We start from the raw sequence: 16,570 nt of genomic DNA, 5'->3' as shown, positions 1-16,570 counted from the left end.
TTTTAATGAAAATACTAATTAAAATGTTAAATTTTTAAATTTTATAGCGAGCAATTCACATATACTTCATTCTTTTTTTAAATTTTTTAAATTTTAAATTTTTAAATATTTTATAAAATTTAAATTAATCATTAGCACAAAGATAAAAGATAAATAGTGTCACGTCAATATAAAATTTTATGGACTATCATGTAGGTTGACAGCCAACATTATTAAAAAATTAATATTTTAATTAACATTTACATTTAAAAATTCATTTGACTATTTTGAAAGATTAATGGCCAAAATTAACTAAAAAAATAAAGGCTGATTTAATAAAAAAATTAAATGTTGAGGATTAATTTTATTATTATGTTTATATAAAATATATAAAAATCAATTTAAATTTTGATTGGACACTCATTTTATATTTTATATAAAAAATTTTAAAAAATTAAACTAACATGGAAAGTAATGGAATTTGAACACAAACCTATAGCCTAACTTAACCAATTTAGCTAAACTCTCATTTGTTTTAGAATTAATTGCACTAAACATCCCAAGTTATGACACTCATTTTAAATTGGTTTCCAAATTTTAAAACATTCTAATTACATCATTAAATTGTCAATGTTATATCAATAAAGTCCTTCCATTACTAAAATCATTAATTTAACCATTAAATGAAACGTCAAATCTTATGTGGCATAATTTAAATGATTTTTAAAAATAAATGAATATCGTAGAAATGATGTTGTAAAAATAATGGTTTTGAGGTTTTCGAACGATTACAAAAACTATTGTTCACTCTCTTCTTTTTCGATCTTACTTTATCTTTAGTTTTAATTTTAAAAGTTATGCAACAACCTTTTATTTTAATTTAAAATTTTCAACTTTTATTATGTCATATAAGATTTTATGTGTCATTAACGGGTAAATTAACGATTTCAATAATGGAATGACATGATTGATATGAAATCGATAGTTCGAGATATAAGTAGAACATTTAGAATAAGAGTCATAATTTGGAGATGTTAAATACAATTAACTCTTGTTTTTAATAATATTTTTTATAAATATAATTATTATACAAAATTTTTCACTCACATAATGAGCATACAATAATTTAGTATCAAATAATTTTTGTACACAGTTAGCAACATCACATTTATATTACAATAAATAGTTTACTAAGTTAATATAATAAATCTAGTTATAAAATTATTAAAATACTTTACTTTTAAAGGTAATTAATATTATTATACGAATTTTTATCTTTTCATATTTTATATAATCTAAAAAACATTTGAAAATTCAACACATGAGTAATATTGTCACTCTATTATTAATTATGTATAAAAATAATTTTATAAATATATTTTTAATATAAAATATTTTGGTACACACAGTGTAATAAAATTTAAGTAATTTTAACCCTATATTTAGACAAAGCACGAAATTAAGTAAGCTTTTGATAGTTGCGGTTCCACTAATTTGAAAAGATGTAATTCCCATTTAAAGTTGAAACCAAAAGAGAATGAAAATGACAAGAAGAATAACCCCAGTTAAATAAATTAAAATTAAAATGTATGGTTAGTGATTGTATTTCGATAAAAATTATTTAAAATGGTTAAAGATTGTTTTGATTTAAAATCTTAATTTAGGCATTAAAAACGTAAGTATTTTTTGTTAAAATATGTTATTTTGGCATATTAATTATGTTGTCCTCATGTGATTGATAGAAAATAAGGACAAATTATTTTAATAATTTAAAATTTAATTAATTTTATATTTTAGTTTTATCATAAAGAAATTATATTCGATATTCTACATTACTTGTAGACCCTAAAAAGGAAAATCTCAAATAGAAGGTATAACAACGAAGTTATCCTCGAAAAGACCACGATTGCAAGCTACGTCAAAGCAAGTTAAAAAAAACCCACTTACCGCCATTGTGTGCTTTACAATCTGCACGATGTCCCACTCACAAGTGAGACGGTTAGCCCAATTCCTGAAAGCTCCAGTTCATCTTCACCTCCACAGTTCTTTCCATACTTCTCTTGATTCTATGTTTCAAATAATAATACCTCAACACCAACCAGCCACTCTTTCTTTGAGTTTAAGCTTTGGTCTTCCCCCCAACCCCCCCTGCCTTCATCAAAACCTGCTCACCCCTTTCTTCTTTGTAATTAATGTTTCGTATCCACCCATTGGTTGGTCGGGTTGAAAATTGAAGGTATTCATGGCCAGTCAAGCAGACTTGTCTGTTAATAACATGTCCTTGGAGATTGTAAGTTTGGCTTCTTAATTTAATGCCTCTTTCGTTGGTTCGGTATAAGACTACTATATCTATGATTCTTGAATGTGGAAATATACACTTTTATTCAACCACTTTATATAACATGTTTTTGTGATCTCCTTCATGTTACTTATGGGGTTTGATTTTTGGCCTTTTTTTTTTTTTTTTTTAAATTTGTTCATTCATTTTGCCTGCTGCTTCATTTGATTTCACCTTGGAATTCCAGAGGAAAAAGAAGCTCAGTGGACAGCAAAAGAAAGAGGTGCTTGAAAGAGAGGTATGGGAATAAATCATCTCTCATTTTTCTTATATGTAGATATTCTATGATTACCATGGATTTTCAACAATAAAAATGAATCGATATGATTCTGATCCATCATCATCCATGTTTAAAAGACAGACATCCGTTTCCATAAATGTTTGACTGCAATGTGTGCAATAAATACATTATTATTGATAGCACAACACGTTGATCATTTTCCTTTACTTGATTAATGAAAATGAGAGAGAGAGAGAGAATCATGGTTTATTAATATTTCACTTTTAAACAACCAGTTCTCCCTGGGAACTCCCTATAATGAGTTTCTTCTCAAATACTCAAAGGTATTGCAGGCATTATCATTCCTTTCTCCTAAAACGCAATATTAGCTTACGGATTTATTTTCAGAATTAGGCTTTCACTTATTTAACAAGGTTACACACCAGAATGTGGATGTTGAGTACACTTACCAATTTTGCACATGATGCCAAAAATAAATACAGAAAATAATATAATAAACATGATATAATTAATATGAAATATTTAACACCAAGTATTTTCATGTAGTTAAAGTATGAAATTTATACACTAAAAAAGAAAATGTGAGACACCAGTCACACCATATTACTATATTTGAGTATGCACGGGCAAAACCCATTTGCCAACATCTGGATTGCAATTAGCAAGCACCGGATCAGAGTGGCTTTGTCTCTTGTCCAGAAAGGGCAGTTGTAAGGGAGGATCAACTATTCTATACCCTTTTTATGCCCTTGCGTATGGCCTATAAATTTTGAAGATATGGTTTTAGACCAGTTTCAGCTGCAGGTAACTTTTATTTAACTATCCAAGAAATGGTATTTTCAATTACTTTACAGCGCTGCAAATGATTCGATATATCTAGTTGAGTAATTAGAAGTGCATGGTTGTTAACGCAAATCATGACATGTTATGATTTAAAGATGTAGAGAATACTTATCGTTGGTGTCAAGTTTTCTTTCGGTTGGCACATCTAAAATATGAATGAAATGCTAATGTAAATGATGTTTCTTTTATATTTATAGATCTCTATGCTTCAGAAAATGCTAAATCAAGAAGAAAAGATGCATGAGATTCTAACACGAGTACATCATCAAGAGGCTGGCTCTTCCATCTCCATCCCCAATTTCCTCCCTCCAAAGGCAAGGCTGTTCTTTCCCTATTCCTTGCATGCATGCTTTGAGGGCATATTTGACTTGACTTCTTAAGTTCTCTTCATATCATTAATGTATGGTAGGAAGAAACATTAGACAAAAGAAGCATTTAGTAAACAGCTGAGTGATCAAATCCATTATCCATGTTTAAAATTTTACAGACGAAGGAGCTGTTAGCAGAGCTGGCTATGGTTGAGGGTGAGATAGCTCGTTTAGAAAGCCAAATAAGCCAACTTCGACTTGATCTAAAACAGGAAAAGGAAGCTACCAAGGCAAAACAATGGCAACCTGGGAGTCTAATGTCTTACCTTCAAGGCCATCCATCCACTACATCTAACCCAAACCCCATTAAGCAAGGTGGTCAGGAAAAGGTGGTTTTTGAGACAAAAGCTTTGCATTTCATTAGCAAAGCTATTAAAGGGGATTATACTCTTAGCGACTTCAGTCTGAACGAGAGAATGGACTCAAGATTACTTTCTGAGCAGAAAGAAAACCAGTTCCAGGGAGAGGTTAAATTTCAAGAGAGGGTTCCTAGGAAAAGCAGTTTGTTGAAGGCAGCTTCGCCTTTACGAGACCCTCGGCATCCATCGCCCAAGGTATGGCCCTAGTTATTCTATTTCCCACAGATTCCGCTGAACCTGATATGAAGGTTTTTGAATTATATTTTGTGTATACTGAGATTTTTTTTTCTTTCAATTTCCAGCTAAGGGAACGTATTCCAGAGTCGAACTGGGACCTCCCGCCGAAATCTCTATCGAGTACACTGCTTTCAGAAGAGAGCAACCAGAATTGGCATCCCAACAAGCTATCTGAGAATATCATGAAATGTTTGAACTTTATTTTTGTCAGGCTACTTAGAACATCAAGAGCAATGGAACTGGAGAAATCAGGCCCTATTACCAGGTTTATGAGCACTCCCTTAAGCTCAAGAAGCTTTAGGGTGGAAAGTACTCTAAATCCAAAGTCAAGCCTTGGGTCACAGAAAGAATCGAGGCAACAAGACCCCTATGGTATCTTCGACATGGAAGAGTCTATTCCAAGGGACATTGGCCCTTACAAGAACCTGGTCATATTCGCATCAAACTCTATGGACCCCAAATGCATTTCAAGTTCTATTCCTTTACTTAAAAAGCTAAGGTCTGCTGCATAATCTGGATACAAGTCAAGTTCTTATAGAAATTATTATAAAAATTTCAGAAGCAACAGAATGAAGAAAGGCAATTTCTGATCCATTTCTCTGTTTTCCATCTTCAGGGTGCTGATGAGCAATCTCCAGAAAGTGGACCTGAGATCGTTGACTTACCAGCAAAAATTAGCATTCTGGATCAACATGTACAATGCCTGCATCATGCATGTATAGTATGGAAAAGAATTTACATTTCCTTTTGTTTATTTCTCTTGAGTGGGGGTCTTTGCTTGGTTTGTGCTTAACCTTACATTAAATGTTGTGCTGCTTTCTTTTTATTTAAGCCCCCTTCTTTTGTATCTGTGGGTTGACATTACTAGTTACAGGGATATCTCCAATATGGTGTGCCTAATACCCCAGAAAAGTTTTTGACACTGATGAACAAGGTACATTCCTAGTTAGTTTCCTAAGTGCTTCTGCATGTATATCAAATCTTTCGCCAAAATAGCAACATGACAATGAGTTTCAGGCAACTCTCAACGTTGGAGGCAACACAATAAGTGCGCAAGCAATGGAGCACTATATTCTGAGGAAACCAGCATCTTCAAACATGAAAGAGGTACATTTTTAACACTGTTCTGCTTCTGCTTGAGAGTTTGTCCTAGTTATACTAAAACCATGATTTCTCTAAGGCTTATCAGAAGGATGACAAGGATGATCAAGAAGCCATTGTCCGCAAACTTTATGGACTCCAATTGATGGATCCGAATGTCACATTTGCCCTGAGCTGCGGAACTCGGTCTTCTCCTGCAGTAAGTTTGGGTATTAATTTTGGAACTCTTTCTGTGGCAGATGTACCTGATCCAAAGAAACTCTTGAATAAATTTCCGTGGCAGGTGAGAATATACACGGCTGATGGAGTTGCAGCTGAACTGGAGAAATCAAAATTAGAATACTTGCAAGCTTCAATTGCGGTGACCAACACAAAAAAGATTGCACTCCCTGAGCTTCTGCTTCGAAACATGTTTGATTTTTCAGTTGATATGACCTCATTGGTCCAGTGGGTTTGTCAGCAGTTACCCACATCTGGTTCACTAAGGAAATCAATGGTGGACTGCTTCAGGAGCCACAATAGTGGCAAGGTATCCATCACTGTGGAGAAAATACCATATGACTTCGAATTCCAATATCTGTTGGCAATGTAAACAAGATTGTTTTCCAATTTTCCTTTGTTTGTCATGAAAGAAAATATGAAATTAAATAAGAGAAAATGAACAAACAGCTTAAATAATAAGAAAAAAGAGAATCAATTTCTTTACATCTTCCCATACTTGTAGGTCCATATTTCTCTTTAACAAAGCAAATTCGCAGTAACATTTTCTAAGATTGACCTAATTTGCAGTTACGTGCTGCCTACGGGACAATTATTCTGTTTTCCTAATATTAAACTATTGAGATTTCAATTTTCAACCCAACAAGCAAATCAAAATCTGTATCTTCGTTTTCTCCCACTTCTGTCAATATCTAAGGCGAATAATTAACAAAGTCCTCTAAATTTTTTTTAAAAAAATCATTTTAATTTGGAAAAAATTTCTTATGCCATTAGAAAAAGAGTATGAATTAAAGAATGAGCCGCCATATATCCAACTCATCTGGGTGCCAAGGAGACCGAAATGCCTGTTGGAACTTTTACATTATCCAACCAAATCCTCGACTCAAGATAAAGTTTGGATATCTTCCCTGCCACGCGTCCCATATCAGGCCGGTTATCAGGATCCACGTGTACGCAATCCAACGCTAGTCTTATCAACTTCTCCGCCACCTCAACTGGAAACGAATCATTCATCCTCCTATCAACCCACTGCCTCAACCCTTCCCTTCCCTCCGCCATGGCTGCCGTAGCAGTATCTATCACAGATGTCCTTAGAAAATCACCGGTTTCTTTGTCGTATCGGTATTTCAACGGTTCCTCCCCGGATAGTAGCTCCAAAATCACTACTCCGAAGGCGAAAACATCAGATTTCTGTGTCACGCTGCCGCTGGATCTGAATTCCGGCGACATGTAATCTCTCAACCCTTCGAAATGCCTATCTCCACTATCACATCTCTTCAATCCCCTAAAACTCGCGTTACTTTCTTCGATTTCTGTTTCTCGTTTCGAAGAGCCGGTTTCTAGCGTTTCGATGGCGTCCGTTTCGCTACGAAGCTGTGTCGTTCCAAAATGGCAAATCTTGGCATTGAAAAAAGGCTCTGTGACAATAATGCTACTGCTCTTAATGTGATTATGAACGATGCTGAGATTTAATCCGGTGTTATTGTGAACATAGTCGAGACCGTGAGCGAGGTCCGTAGCGATTTGCATTCGCGAAATCCACGTCGAGAGAACAGTATAGTTCGGGTTTCTAGGGTTTCTCAAGCACTCAACGAGATTTGATCCTTGTATGAACTCATAAACAAGGTAAATATGATCGCCGGATATGGAAGCGCCGAGGAGTTTGATTATACTCATGTGATTGCTTCTACAAATGATGGACAGTCGTTCTTTCAGTTGAGACGTCTGGATTTTACGGCGAAACTTGCGTTGGAAAACGACAGTATCACGGCCCCTGAGGTTGCAGCGCCAGCAAGCAGCGGCAGAGGAGGAAGTGGAGGAGTAGCGCTTGGCTAAGAAGTTGTTGGTGGCAGTTCGGATTTCGGTTATGTCGTAGATGTGAGGATTTTCGGAGAGGGATTCGCGGAGGCTTGAAAGAGAAGATTGACATGACAGCGAGGTATCCCACGACGTATCTTTCGTGTAAGATGAAGTGTTAGTGTAGGCTGCGGTGGTGGGATTAGATTCAGAAGTGGAGGGAGATGGGCTCAGGTGACTCGCTGGAGTTCGAGGGGACTGAGTCGAGCGAGTTCGTGGAGTTCGGGATGAGGTAGGTTCCGACGTGTTGGCTCCCATATTTGGTTCTGCTTCTAAAGAGACGAGGACGAAATTGAAAATTCAACAAAGCAAAAAAGGGCGTTGTTCTTGGATAATAATAAATGAAAATTTGGTCAAAAGCAAGCAGAATGGACTATGGTTACTTATTTGTGATATCAGCCAGACCAAAAGGCATGAATGAGGTCGGCCTGCTGCTAACCTACGCATGTGCAAAAGGCGCATGATAGCTTGTAGATACTATTCGACTACCTATGAAGTCCGATGGCTCACTCAAAAAATAGAGAGTTTAGATAAAAATACTAAGTTTAAAAAATGAGTTTGGATAAAATTTAAGGTCGTTTTATATGGGTTAAGTCTTAGACAATAATTTTTTGTTTAAACCCAACTCGACTTAAATATATTATATTATAAAACATGATTATATTAATTATATATTAAGTAATAATTATATTTATATTAAATTATTAACTTGATAATAATTAAATCATTCTCCAAAACTTAAAAAAATTATCCAACTAAATAACTTAATTCAAACTATAAAATTTTAAATATTATATTTAGTACAATAAAATATATTATAGTTATTTGTGCATTTTAATATAATAAAATATTTATTATATTTGTGGTGGTATTTTTTTAATATAAAAGTTTTTAATGTGTTAGAAAATTTTTATTTTAGCGTTTATTTATTGCATTATATATTTTAAAAAATTTGTTTTTAAATAAAAACTAATCTAAAAAATCAAATATGGGCAGGGCGAGTTGGGTTCGATTCAAGTTTACCTTAATTTCTTAAATTGAATTGGGCTGAGCACGTACTTGAAAAATTAATCTAAATATATTACATGAACTCTACCCATGAGCACATCTAGATTCTACTTCCCGTATGAAGGAACATCCCCCCCCCTTTTTCTTTTTTCTCTTTGAGTAAACATGTCATCTTACAATAAAAATATCATGGATGCCCTTATACTAAAAGTCAAATTATCTTTTGCTCATTTTATTAAAAAATAGATAAATTAGTCTCTATGCACTAGATTAAAAAAATAAATTAGTCTTTTTTCTAATAAATCCGTTTTTACTATTAAAAATTGGTCTTTATAAGCCAGCATAAGGTACATGGGCAAGTCACGTGTCATTGTTTGATTATTCTGTCATTAGCAGTAGAAATAGATGAATTTTTAAAAAAAAACTAATTTACTTTATGATCTAATCTATAGAGACTAATTTACCTAATTTTCTAATAAAAATACAAAATACAATCTAAAATATAGTACAAAACTTTTATGATATTTTTACTCCAAATCATCGTCTCATTTAATGTCGAGTTGGTTAGAAAATGCAGTTGGGGCTTTTAGTAAGCGAATTCAAAAGCTTCGATAATGGCTATTACTATTTCAATATCTTTTCAAGACCATATTAATCAAAGTCTGATATTGTTTAGAAGGAGATTAGTTTCAGCATTTAGAACTTTGTGGTCAGAAAGCAAAGTTGATTTATATATATATATATATATATATATATATTGCAAATGAGGGAAATGGGAACAAGGATGTTAAGAACAAAAGTTTGAATGCATAAAAATTATTTGACGGGTTTCCTGAACAAAAAATTAAGGCAGTATGTTTATTTGAACCTTAGAATCAACTTGACAATGATTTGGTTAGGTTTATGACCCAACCTTATCTTGTAAAATCACAAGTGTCTTACTTTACATCATTACAATTTTTGTTGCGCTAATCACAATCTGAAAAGGTAAAATCTCCAACTAGACTACAGTTTTACTAAATCGGTTTGAATGCGCAAGTGTGTGGACAAGACAGGAGGCATGAGCTAGAAGCCTTGAAGTGACAAGTTTGACCAAAAGCTTCATCTTGGCGGATAAATTAGATTCATTTATGCGAAGAAACTGTAGCTACCGATGATCCTTTTGACAAATGAGTTGCAACTTGTTTCAATGTGACAGTTAACTACCATGCAGTGCTTTCATACATGGAGGTCAATAAATGGAGAAAGGCGTTTTTTGTTATATGCGACACACAGTAGCTGCAATTTTATGCTCTTTGCTTGAGTGGGGACACTAAACCCTTGCCTTGGAATGTTGGAAAACAATTTTGCAAAAGATAGGCTCTCGATGCCACTACCCAAATCATTTTCAATCTCCCTTAATTTTCAATAAAGTGGGCTCTTCCTGCCCATTGCAGGCTCTAACAGTAACGCGTCTCTGTTTCTGCTCATACGCTAATCTAATATGTGATCTTCCATAGTTTTTAAACCTTTCATTTTATTCTTGTCCCATTCAAATAATACTTGATATTTCCACTACAAATATGTGATTCTCCCACAACACCTTTTTTGCAAGACACAAAATAGAACGCAAATCTTCTGCCCTGTCGCTGCCCCTGCCCCTGCCCCTGCCCCTCTATAAAGTCATGTCATGTTGTATTATGCTAATCTAGTAAAGTGAGTATGGAGAATATGATTCTGCAGCATTTGTTAGGCAATTATTGCTCGAGTTTTACAATTTATAATTGTCATGTGTATTTAATCTCACCATGAGTAATTATTATGAGTAAATTTTGTCCGATTTTTTATTTGTTTGTGTTTTATATTAATTTGATCTTATATTATAACTGTTTAAACATATATTTATGATTGTATTGTACTTTTAATTATAAAAAAACTTACACAAGATACATGAATAATTGTTACAGAAAACTTTTCACTGGCATAAAACAAGTCACTTTTTTCAGGCTAAAATTAAACCTGAGACTATGGCCCGAGTAACGTTCGCAATCCTTGCATTTTTTATCTAATCTCTGAACTGTCCGCACTACATCAGACCCATCAGCATCAATGTTCTTACAAGATAAGATGGCAGATAAGAATGCTCTTTAGTACATTTTACTGTAGCTATATACTATATAACCATTAATAAGGTTCCCAAGAGAGTAAATTGCCGCAACGCCCTGGACGAAAATCGATCTCAATCTCAACAGTTGTATTTGAAGAGATATTTCTCCATTTTCGATCGTCATGTTCGTAACAAGGCTTCATATGGGTAGATCACCTTGGTTTGGGTTGGGTTTTAAGGAATTTTAAGTCACAGACCTGGGCCACACAACTCATAGCTAGGAAATTAATGCAAACTGTGGTGGTCCTTTTTTATTATTTGTACCAGGTTGTTGACTTGTCTAGTCTTTGCAATTGGCTGTTGTTTTATTTTCAAATGTTGGAGGATGAATTTAACATTATTATTGAATAAGATATTTTTTGAAAAAAAATGTGATTTTTAAACTCCAAAAATTAACCTAAAAGAGAAACATAAAATTTTAACTTCTCATTAAATTTTTTTTTTCTTTTAAAAATGCTTCTTAAAAAAAAAGTGCTAAATTGGTCATTAATTCGTTTCGTAGGACAGTTAGATAGGAACACAACTTTTCATTAATTACTTGAATAAATATCACCATGTTCCAAGCATTTATTATTTTCATTTTTTAAAATTTAATCATTTTTTACATTGATTTTATATAATTCTTTTTTTCTACACGGGAGACTTTTTGTATTCTATATCACTCAATGGTTGATCTGTTGACTTGTAAACTACACTTTGTTTATGGCTTCATGGCTTGGGTTGCCATGGCCCCCTTCGTGCGTGGAATAAAACGTTGCGCTGATATTTTCCATTTTAATGAATGAAGAATTAACATACCTCATTCCTACGCTGGAATAAAAGAGATGCATTAAGCATATATGCAAATTTTAACATCGTCATTCCTTGATATATTTTTCATTAATCAGATCAAATCGCAAGGTTAATGTCCTACAGATTACAAATCAAGGCCACAAACAAGGACCATATGCCTACCAAATTCTTAGACCCTAATCTAACCCCCCTACTTTATTATCATAATAATGGTAGTATTTTAAAAGTTTAAGTTGTTCAAGTTTTCTTAAACCTTATGCCATTGACCAGGTAACATCTTCAATCCCTTTCTCTTTATTGAGCTCCAAAGCACTCCATACTGCATTAGATCCATCAATAATTTTATTATTACAAGGTCGTTGGTATGCATGCGCTTCATCACAACCATGCATTGAGTCACACTCGTCAACCACCTTAGCTGTAACACTTTTCCCATTGCTCACCATTATCCTTATCATCTTTCCACACCTTGACCCGCCATCATACCACCCAATGGAAAGTGCCACTATACGCTCAAAGTTGTCATGGGATTGCTCATCACATTTAGATCGATCTCCTCCATCGCCACCTTGGTTGAAATCACTGATTGTTAATTTAGCTTTCGTTGAGGATATGACTGGGGGTGAGCATTTGTAAGTGGTATAAGTTTTGATTTCGCACCGAAGAGGGCATGAGGGCTGGCAGTTTCCTCGTAGAGGTGCAGGGCTACTTCTTCGGCGGATATGAGTCCCCACATCGGGATCATCATTGCACTTGCTATTGGTGCAAATGAGCTGACTAGAGCAATCATTCAGGTTTTGACTTGGACCGTTGCAGCCGGAGAGAGCATCAGAAAGTAAAGGAGATTATAGAGAAGAGAAAGGAAAGAGAGACTGATATCAAAATGTTTTCCATGCTAATTAGCAAAGCCAAAGACCTGCTTGTTAGAGAAAACAAATTGGCCATTGGTATATATAGAGGGTTGCGAAGAAAAGATGTTATAAAGGAGATTTAAATGAAGACCTTTTTTTAAAACTAAACGAAGTCCTTTTTTCTGCTAAGCACAAATAAGTTTTTTTTTTGAGGGGGTAATTCAATGTCCTTTTTGGAGCAACAAAGTCTTTGGATGTGCCCCACTCGGTGCTCCCATTAGTGCCTCACAAATAAACTTTTTTCTATAAAGTTATCTTTAGTCATGTGTAAGGTTACTTACCAACAATTGTAGTTTTTTATTTGGTATAATAACAATAATTTAATCCTCAATTTTTATATTTTTATATAAAAATTTTAATAATAAAAATTATTTAAAGAATAGAAATTTTTATATAAAAATTCTAGAAAAATAAAATTCCAAATATGATGAACCAGACTCTGTAATATGGGTTGACATAGTTTCATTGTTTACGTTAATCTGGGTTAAGGTTTTAACGAAGATTAAAGAATCTTAAGTTTATACAGACTTGACCAGGATTGGGAGGGTGGTGCTATTTTGTATTTGTTTTTTGTACCAACTCGTTAACTTTTGTACCATCTTTTGGGGATCTAAACGACTTGTGATAGGGTTAGGCAGGACCATGACTTTTTATTAATTATGAAGTTTTTTTTAAAATTTTTTAACTTTTAATGTTTTACAAATAAATTGAATTAGCATATTTGGAAATTTTATCATCATTATTTATTGATATATTTTATGAGATCAAAGAGCAAGATTCATGTCATACGGATGCCATGGCCAAGGACCATATACCACCCTATTTTTCTCAATCTAACCCCTTAGTTTTTTACCATAATAACAATAGTATTTCAAAGTTAAAGAAATTCTTCAAGAACATATTTTTAAACCTTAGGCCATGGACCATGTAACATCTACAATTCCCACATCTTTATTGAGCTCCAAAGCACTCCACACTGCATCAGACGCATCAACAATGTTATTCTTACAAGGAGGTTGGTATGCATGTTCTTCATCACAACCACGCATGGAGTCACATTCGTCAACCACCTTAGCTGTCACATTTTTCCCATTGCTCGCTTTGATCCGTATCATCTTCTCGCAACTTGACCCACCATTATACCACCCAGTGGAAAGCGCCACTATACGCTCGGAGTTGCTATGGTATTGCTCATCACATTCAGACGGACCCCCTCCAGCACCACCTTGACTAAAATCATTGTTTGTTAATTTAGCTTTGGTGGAGGATGTAACTGGAGGTGAGCATTTATAAGTAGGATAAATTTGGCCTTGGCATTGAAGAGAACCAGAGGGCTGGCAGTTCCCAGTCGGAGGTGAGGGGCTACTTCCTCGACAGATATGAGTCCCCACATCAGGGTCATCATTGCATTTGCCGTCGATGCAAATGAGCTGACCAGAGCAATCGTTCAAGTCTCGACATGGACCATTGCAATCGGAGAGAGCATTAGAAAATAAGGGAGAATAAATTATAAAAAAGAAGAAAACAGAAAGAGAGGCTAAACGTAAAATGTTTGCCATGTAAATTAAGAAAGCTAAATAGTTTATTGTTGATTTACATGGAAGACAAATTGGACAATTTTGTGTTATATAGAGGGTTTGGAATAAAAGGATTTGAACAACCTACTTTGAAACAGAATGAAAATTTGAAGTTGGACAAAATTAAAATGGTTGACTCACGCCTAATTCGTCAAGTCTCCCCACTCTCAATTGAACTTGGGATGCAAAATGTTGCCGCAAACTGCGTTTCTTATGAAATGACTCACGCCTAATTCGTCATTAATTGCCTTTCTTATGAAATCTTTTGACACCTTGTTTAGGCCATTATTTGTGATAAATGTAAGACTGACCAAGTAGCTAGAAGTGGCCGTTCTGATGAAATTATCTGATCTGTAGGCTAAAATTTAGGTTGAATAGGGAATGGGTGATTTATGATGGAGAAAATAAGAAAAAGGTAAAAACAAACTTCTTTCTCATGTAGGGCCAAGAAACTTTTCAAACCTAGGCAGAACTGAAACAGCCCAAACCCAATTGGATTATAGATAATAAGTGGAGTTAGATTTACTTTTTGGATCCTAATAAACCCATCCAATAAGAAAAGTAATTATCCAAAATTTCAACCATGAATTTGGTACTAACCAGAATTATGATTTCAACTCACGTCTTTTGCTGCTACTAATTTTATTTTGTTACAACCAGCTTTTAGTGTCACACGCATTTTGATGTGTTTAAGTTTAGTAGTTTACTAATTAATACTTTAATAATTTAAATATTATAGTAAAAGAAGTACTCCTAATTGTTAATTAAATATTTTTACAGTGCAATTATATTTTTAAAAGGATGTGAGTTCAAGCACGTTAAATTGTGTTTATCTTCTTATTTCATTTTTCTTTCTTTTCTTTTCGGTGAATTACAATAATAGGGCAAAGCCCGAACAACAAGCGCGACTAGCGTAACTCAAACCCAAGTCACACTTGAGGCGGTGAACACCCTCAAGCCATCACATGGAACTTTGATAAATCTCAAAATTAGATATGAAATTTGATTTAGTGCAATTAATAAACATGAAACTTTGATCGTGGTTCAAATGTACACATTTAAATAAATACATCAAATATTTCTATATAAGATATATATAATTATTTATATTGTAATATGTATACTTAGAAATGGTGCCATAATATTATTGTGTTAGTAGTTCGTAAAAATTGAATTAAATTAATATTTCATGTTTATAATTGCACAAAATAAAAGTTCATGTATAGTTTGGCACATTAAACCAAAGTTCATGTGTAGTTTTAAAATTTAACCTTGAATAATATAATATATTATATTGAAATAGATAAATGCATTATCTATAAAGTTTTACACACTGAATATAAAATTATTATATAAATAAAATTTGATATTTAAAACTATAACAATATCATTTTTCTTACTTACTGCTAAATGAAACCAACATTTTATAAATAAAATAGTTTAACCCTTTGATGTGTTAGGAACTTATGATATAAATTTATTTAAAGTATTTTTATAAAATAAAAATATTATTTATAAATATGATAAATCAATAATATTGATTAATTCAAAAGTTTGTGTATAGAAAAAATTGGCCTTCTGAAAATGTGTCTAAATTTTAGTGCATTTTTAGAATTACAACTTGAAATTAGGTAAAACAACATAAAGTGACACGCATTGATTATGATTATGATCATAATACAAACATAATATTTTAATTAAATTTCAAGCAGGATGAAATATTATTTAATATTATTTATTCATTGCTTTCCAACACATTCAAATGCGCAAGACTCATTTATGAAATGTTAAAATCAAACTTAAATTATATTAATCAAAGAATGGAGACAAAAGTAATGGATGGGAGGTTGATGAATTTTACAGTCAACTACAAACATGAGATTCCTCCTGGGGTTAAAACCAACAGGTGTTATAATATTTTAATTAAACTAATGAACCCGTTTAATGACTAGTGGCTTCGTTACCTTCTACTCCTATTCTTTTTGTTTCTCCCGTTAGGTGCACATCTCATAATTCTGGGGCAAAACCTTATAGCCAATCAAAACTATCATCAGATCCTATTTCACTTCACGCTTGCCAGCCAGTCAGCCCAACCCCCTTAGCTTTCCCCCACAACCAGCACCTCATTATTTTGTCATTCCATTAATAAGAAAAAAAGGGCATTAGGGTGGGGCCATAGCCCACCCTTTCCCTTCATTTGGAGCGTGCAAATGCAAATTTCTTCATTATATATTTGATTCTCCATCTTGTTCCCCACGCAGACCAAGATGGGATAGGACCTGTATTTTCATCCTCTTTCTCTCTTTAACTACCAAATGTGTGCCTCATTCCTCCCCAAACCCACACTTTCACTATCCCTCTTGGATTTTATATCATCACTTTGCTGAATTTAGTATGTGGTTGTCCATTTTTAATTTGTTAGGGACTTTCTCATTTCCTTTTTGCGATCCTCGCATACCAATATCATCAAGCACATGAATGGTCAATCTGACTTGTGACCTCTTAATGCCCTATAATTGCAACTGAAATTATACTTTCACAACATAGAATATTCTACTTCTTTTAAATCTAAAACCAGCAATTTAACTTTCTAT

General features: G+C 33.6%; 3 protein-coding genes and 1 pseudogene across 4 annotated transcripts; 1 reads left to right on the top strand and 3 right to left on the bottom strand.

Annotated features, from left to right (window-relative positions):
* The first annotated feature begins 1,990 nt into the window (after nucleotides 1-1,990).
* LOC105770401 (uncharacterized) lies at nucleotides 1,991-6,171 on the top strand. Of its 2 annotated transcripts, XM_012591596.2 has the most exons (10): nucleotides 2,010-2,269; nucleotides 2,505-2,555; nucleotides 3,599-3,715; nucleotides 3,889-4,323; nucleotides 4,431-4,864; nucleotides 4,982-5,081; nucleotides 5,240-5,299; nucleotides 5,383-5,472; nucleotides 5,546-5,665; nucleotides 5,750-6,171. In XM_012591596.2, exons 1-10 carry the CDS (start codon nucleotides 2,222-2,224, stop codon nucleotides 6,056-6,058), a joined length of 1,764 nt encoding a protein of 587 aa, XP_012447050.1. In that variant the 5' UTR covers nucleotides 2,010-2,221; the 3' UTR covers nucleotides 6,059-6,171. The 2 variants fall into 2 exon arrangements, with proteins under 2 accessions (XP_052487502.1, XP_012447050.1); XM_052631542.1 differs by having other exon boundaries at nucleotides 1,991-2,269; nucleotides 5,546-6,171.
* Nucleotides 6,142-7,905, bottom strand: LOC105770403 (protein LYK5). Its single transcript, XM_012591598.2, has one exon. It carries the CDS (start codon nucleotides 7,798-7,800, stop codon nucleotides 6,502-6,504), a length of 1,299 nt encoding a protein of 432 aa, XP_012447052.1. The 5' UTR covers nucleotides 7,801-7,905; the 3' UTR covers nucleotides 6,142-6,501.
* Nucleotides 7,906-11,556: 3,651 nt separating this feature from the next.
* On the bottom strand, nucleotides 11,557-12,433 carry LOC105770404 (kiwellin-like; annotated as a pseudogene).
* A 731-nt stretch (nucleotides 12,434-13,164) lies between these two features.
* Nucleotides 13,165-13,984, bottom strand: LOC105770405 (kiwellin). The gene has a single exon (XM_012591599.2). It carries the CDS (start codon nucleotides 13,956-13,958, stop codon nucleotides 13,311-13,313), a length of 648 nt encoding a protein of 215 aa, XP_012447053.1. The 5' UTR covers nucleotides 13,959-13,984; the 3' UTR covers nucleotides 13,165-13,310.
* Nucleotides 13,985-16,570: the final 2,586 nt, after the last annotated feature.

This window comes from Gossypium raimondii, chromosome 5, assembly GCF_025698545.1.
Source record: "Gossypium raimondii isolate GPD5lz chromosome 5, ASM2569854v1, whole genome shotgun sequence".
NCBI classification, from domain to species: Eukaryota; Viridiplantae; Streptophyta; class Magnoliopsida; order Malvales; family Malvaceae; genus Gossypium; species Gossypium raimondii.
This window is presented reverse-complemented; position numbering and strand designations above follow the sequence as displayed.

Excerpts from the sequence above, each read along its gene's own strand:
- LOC105770403 (XM_012591598.2), bottom strand. The coding sequence starts at position 7,800 with ATGGGAGCCAACACGTCGGAACCTACCTCATCCCGAACTCCACGAACT.
- LOC105770405 (XM_012591599.2), bottom strand. The coding sequence starts at position 13,958 with ATGGCAAACATTTTACGTTTAGCCTCTCTTTCTGTTTTCTTCTTTTTT.
- LOC105770401 (XM_052631542.1), top strand. The coding sequence starts at position 2,222 with ATGGCCAGTCAAGCAGACTTGTCTGTTAATAACATGTCCTTGGAGATT. Across the intron at positions 4,324-4,430 it reads CTCGGCATCCATCGCCCAAG|CTAAGGGAACGTATTCCAGA; the intron begins GTATGGCCCTAG and ends TTCAATTTCCAG. Across the intron at positions 4,865-4,981 it reads CCTTTACTTAAAAAGCTAAG|GGTGCTGATGAGCAATCTCC; the intron begins GTCTGCTGCATA and ends TTCCATCTTCAG.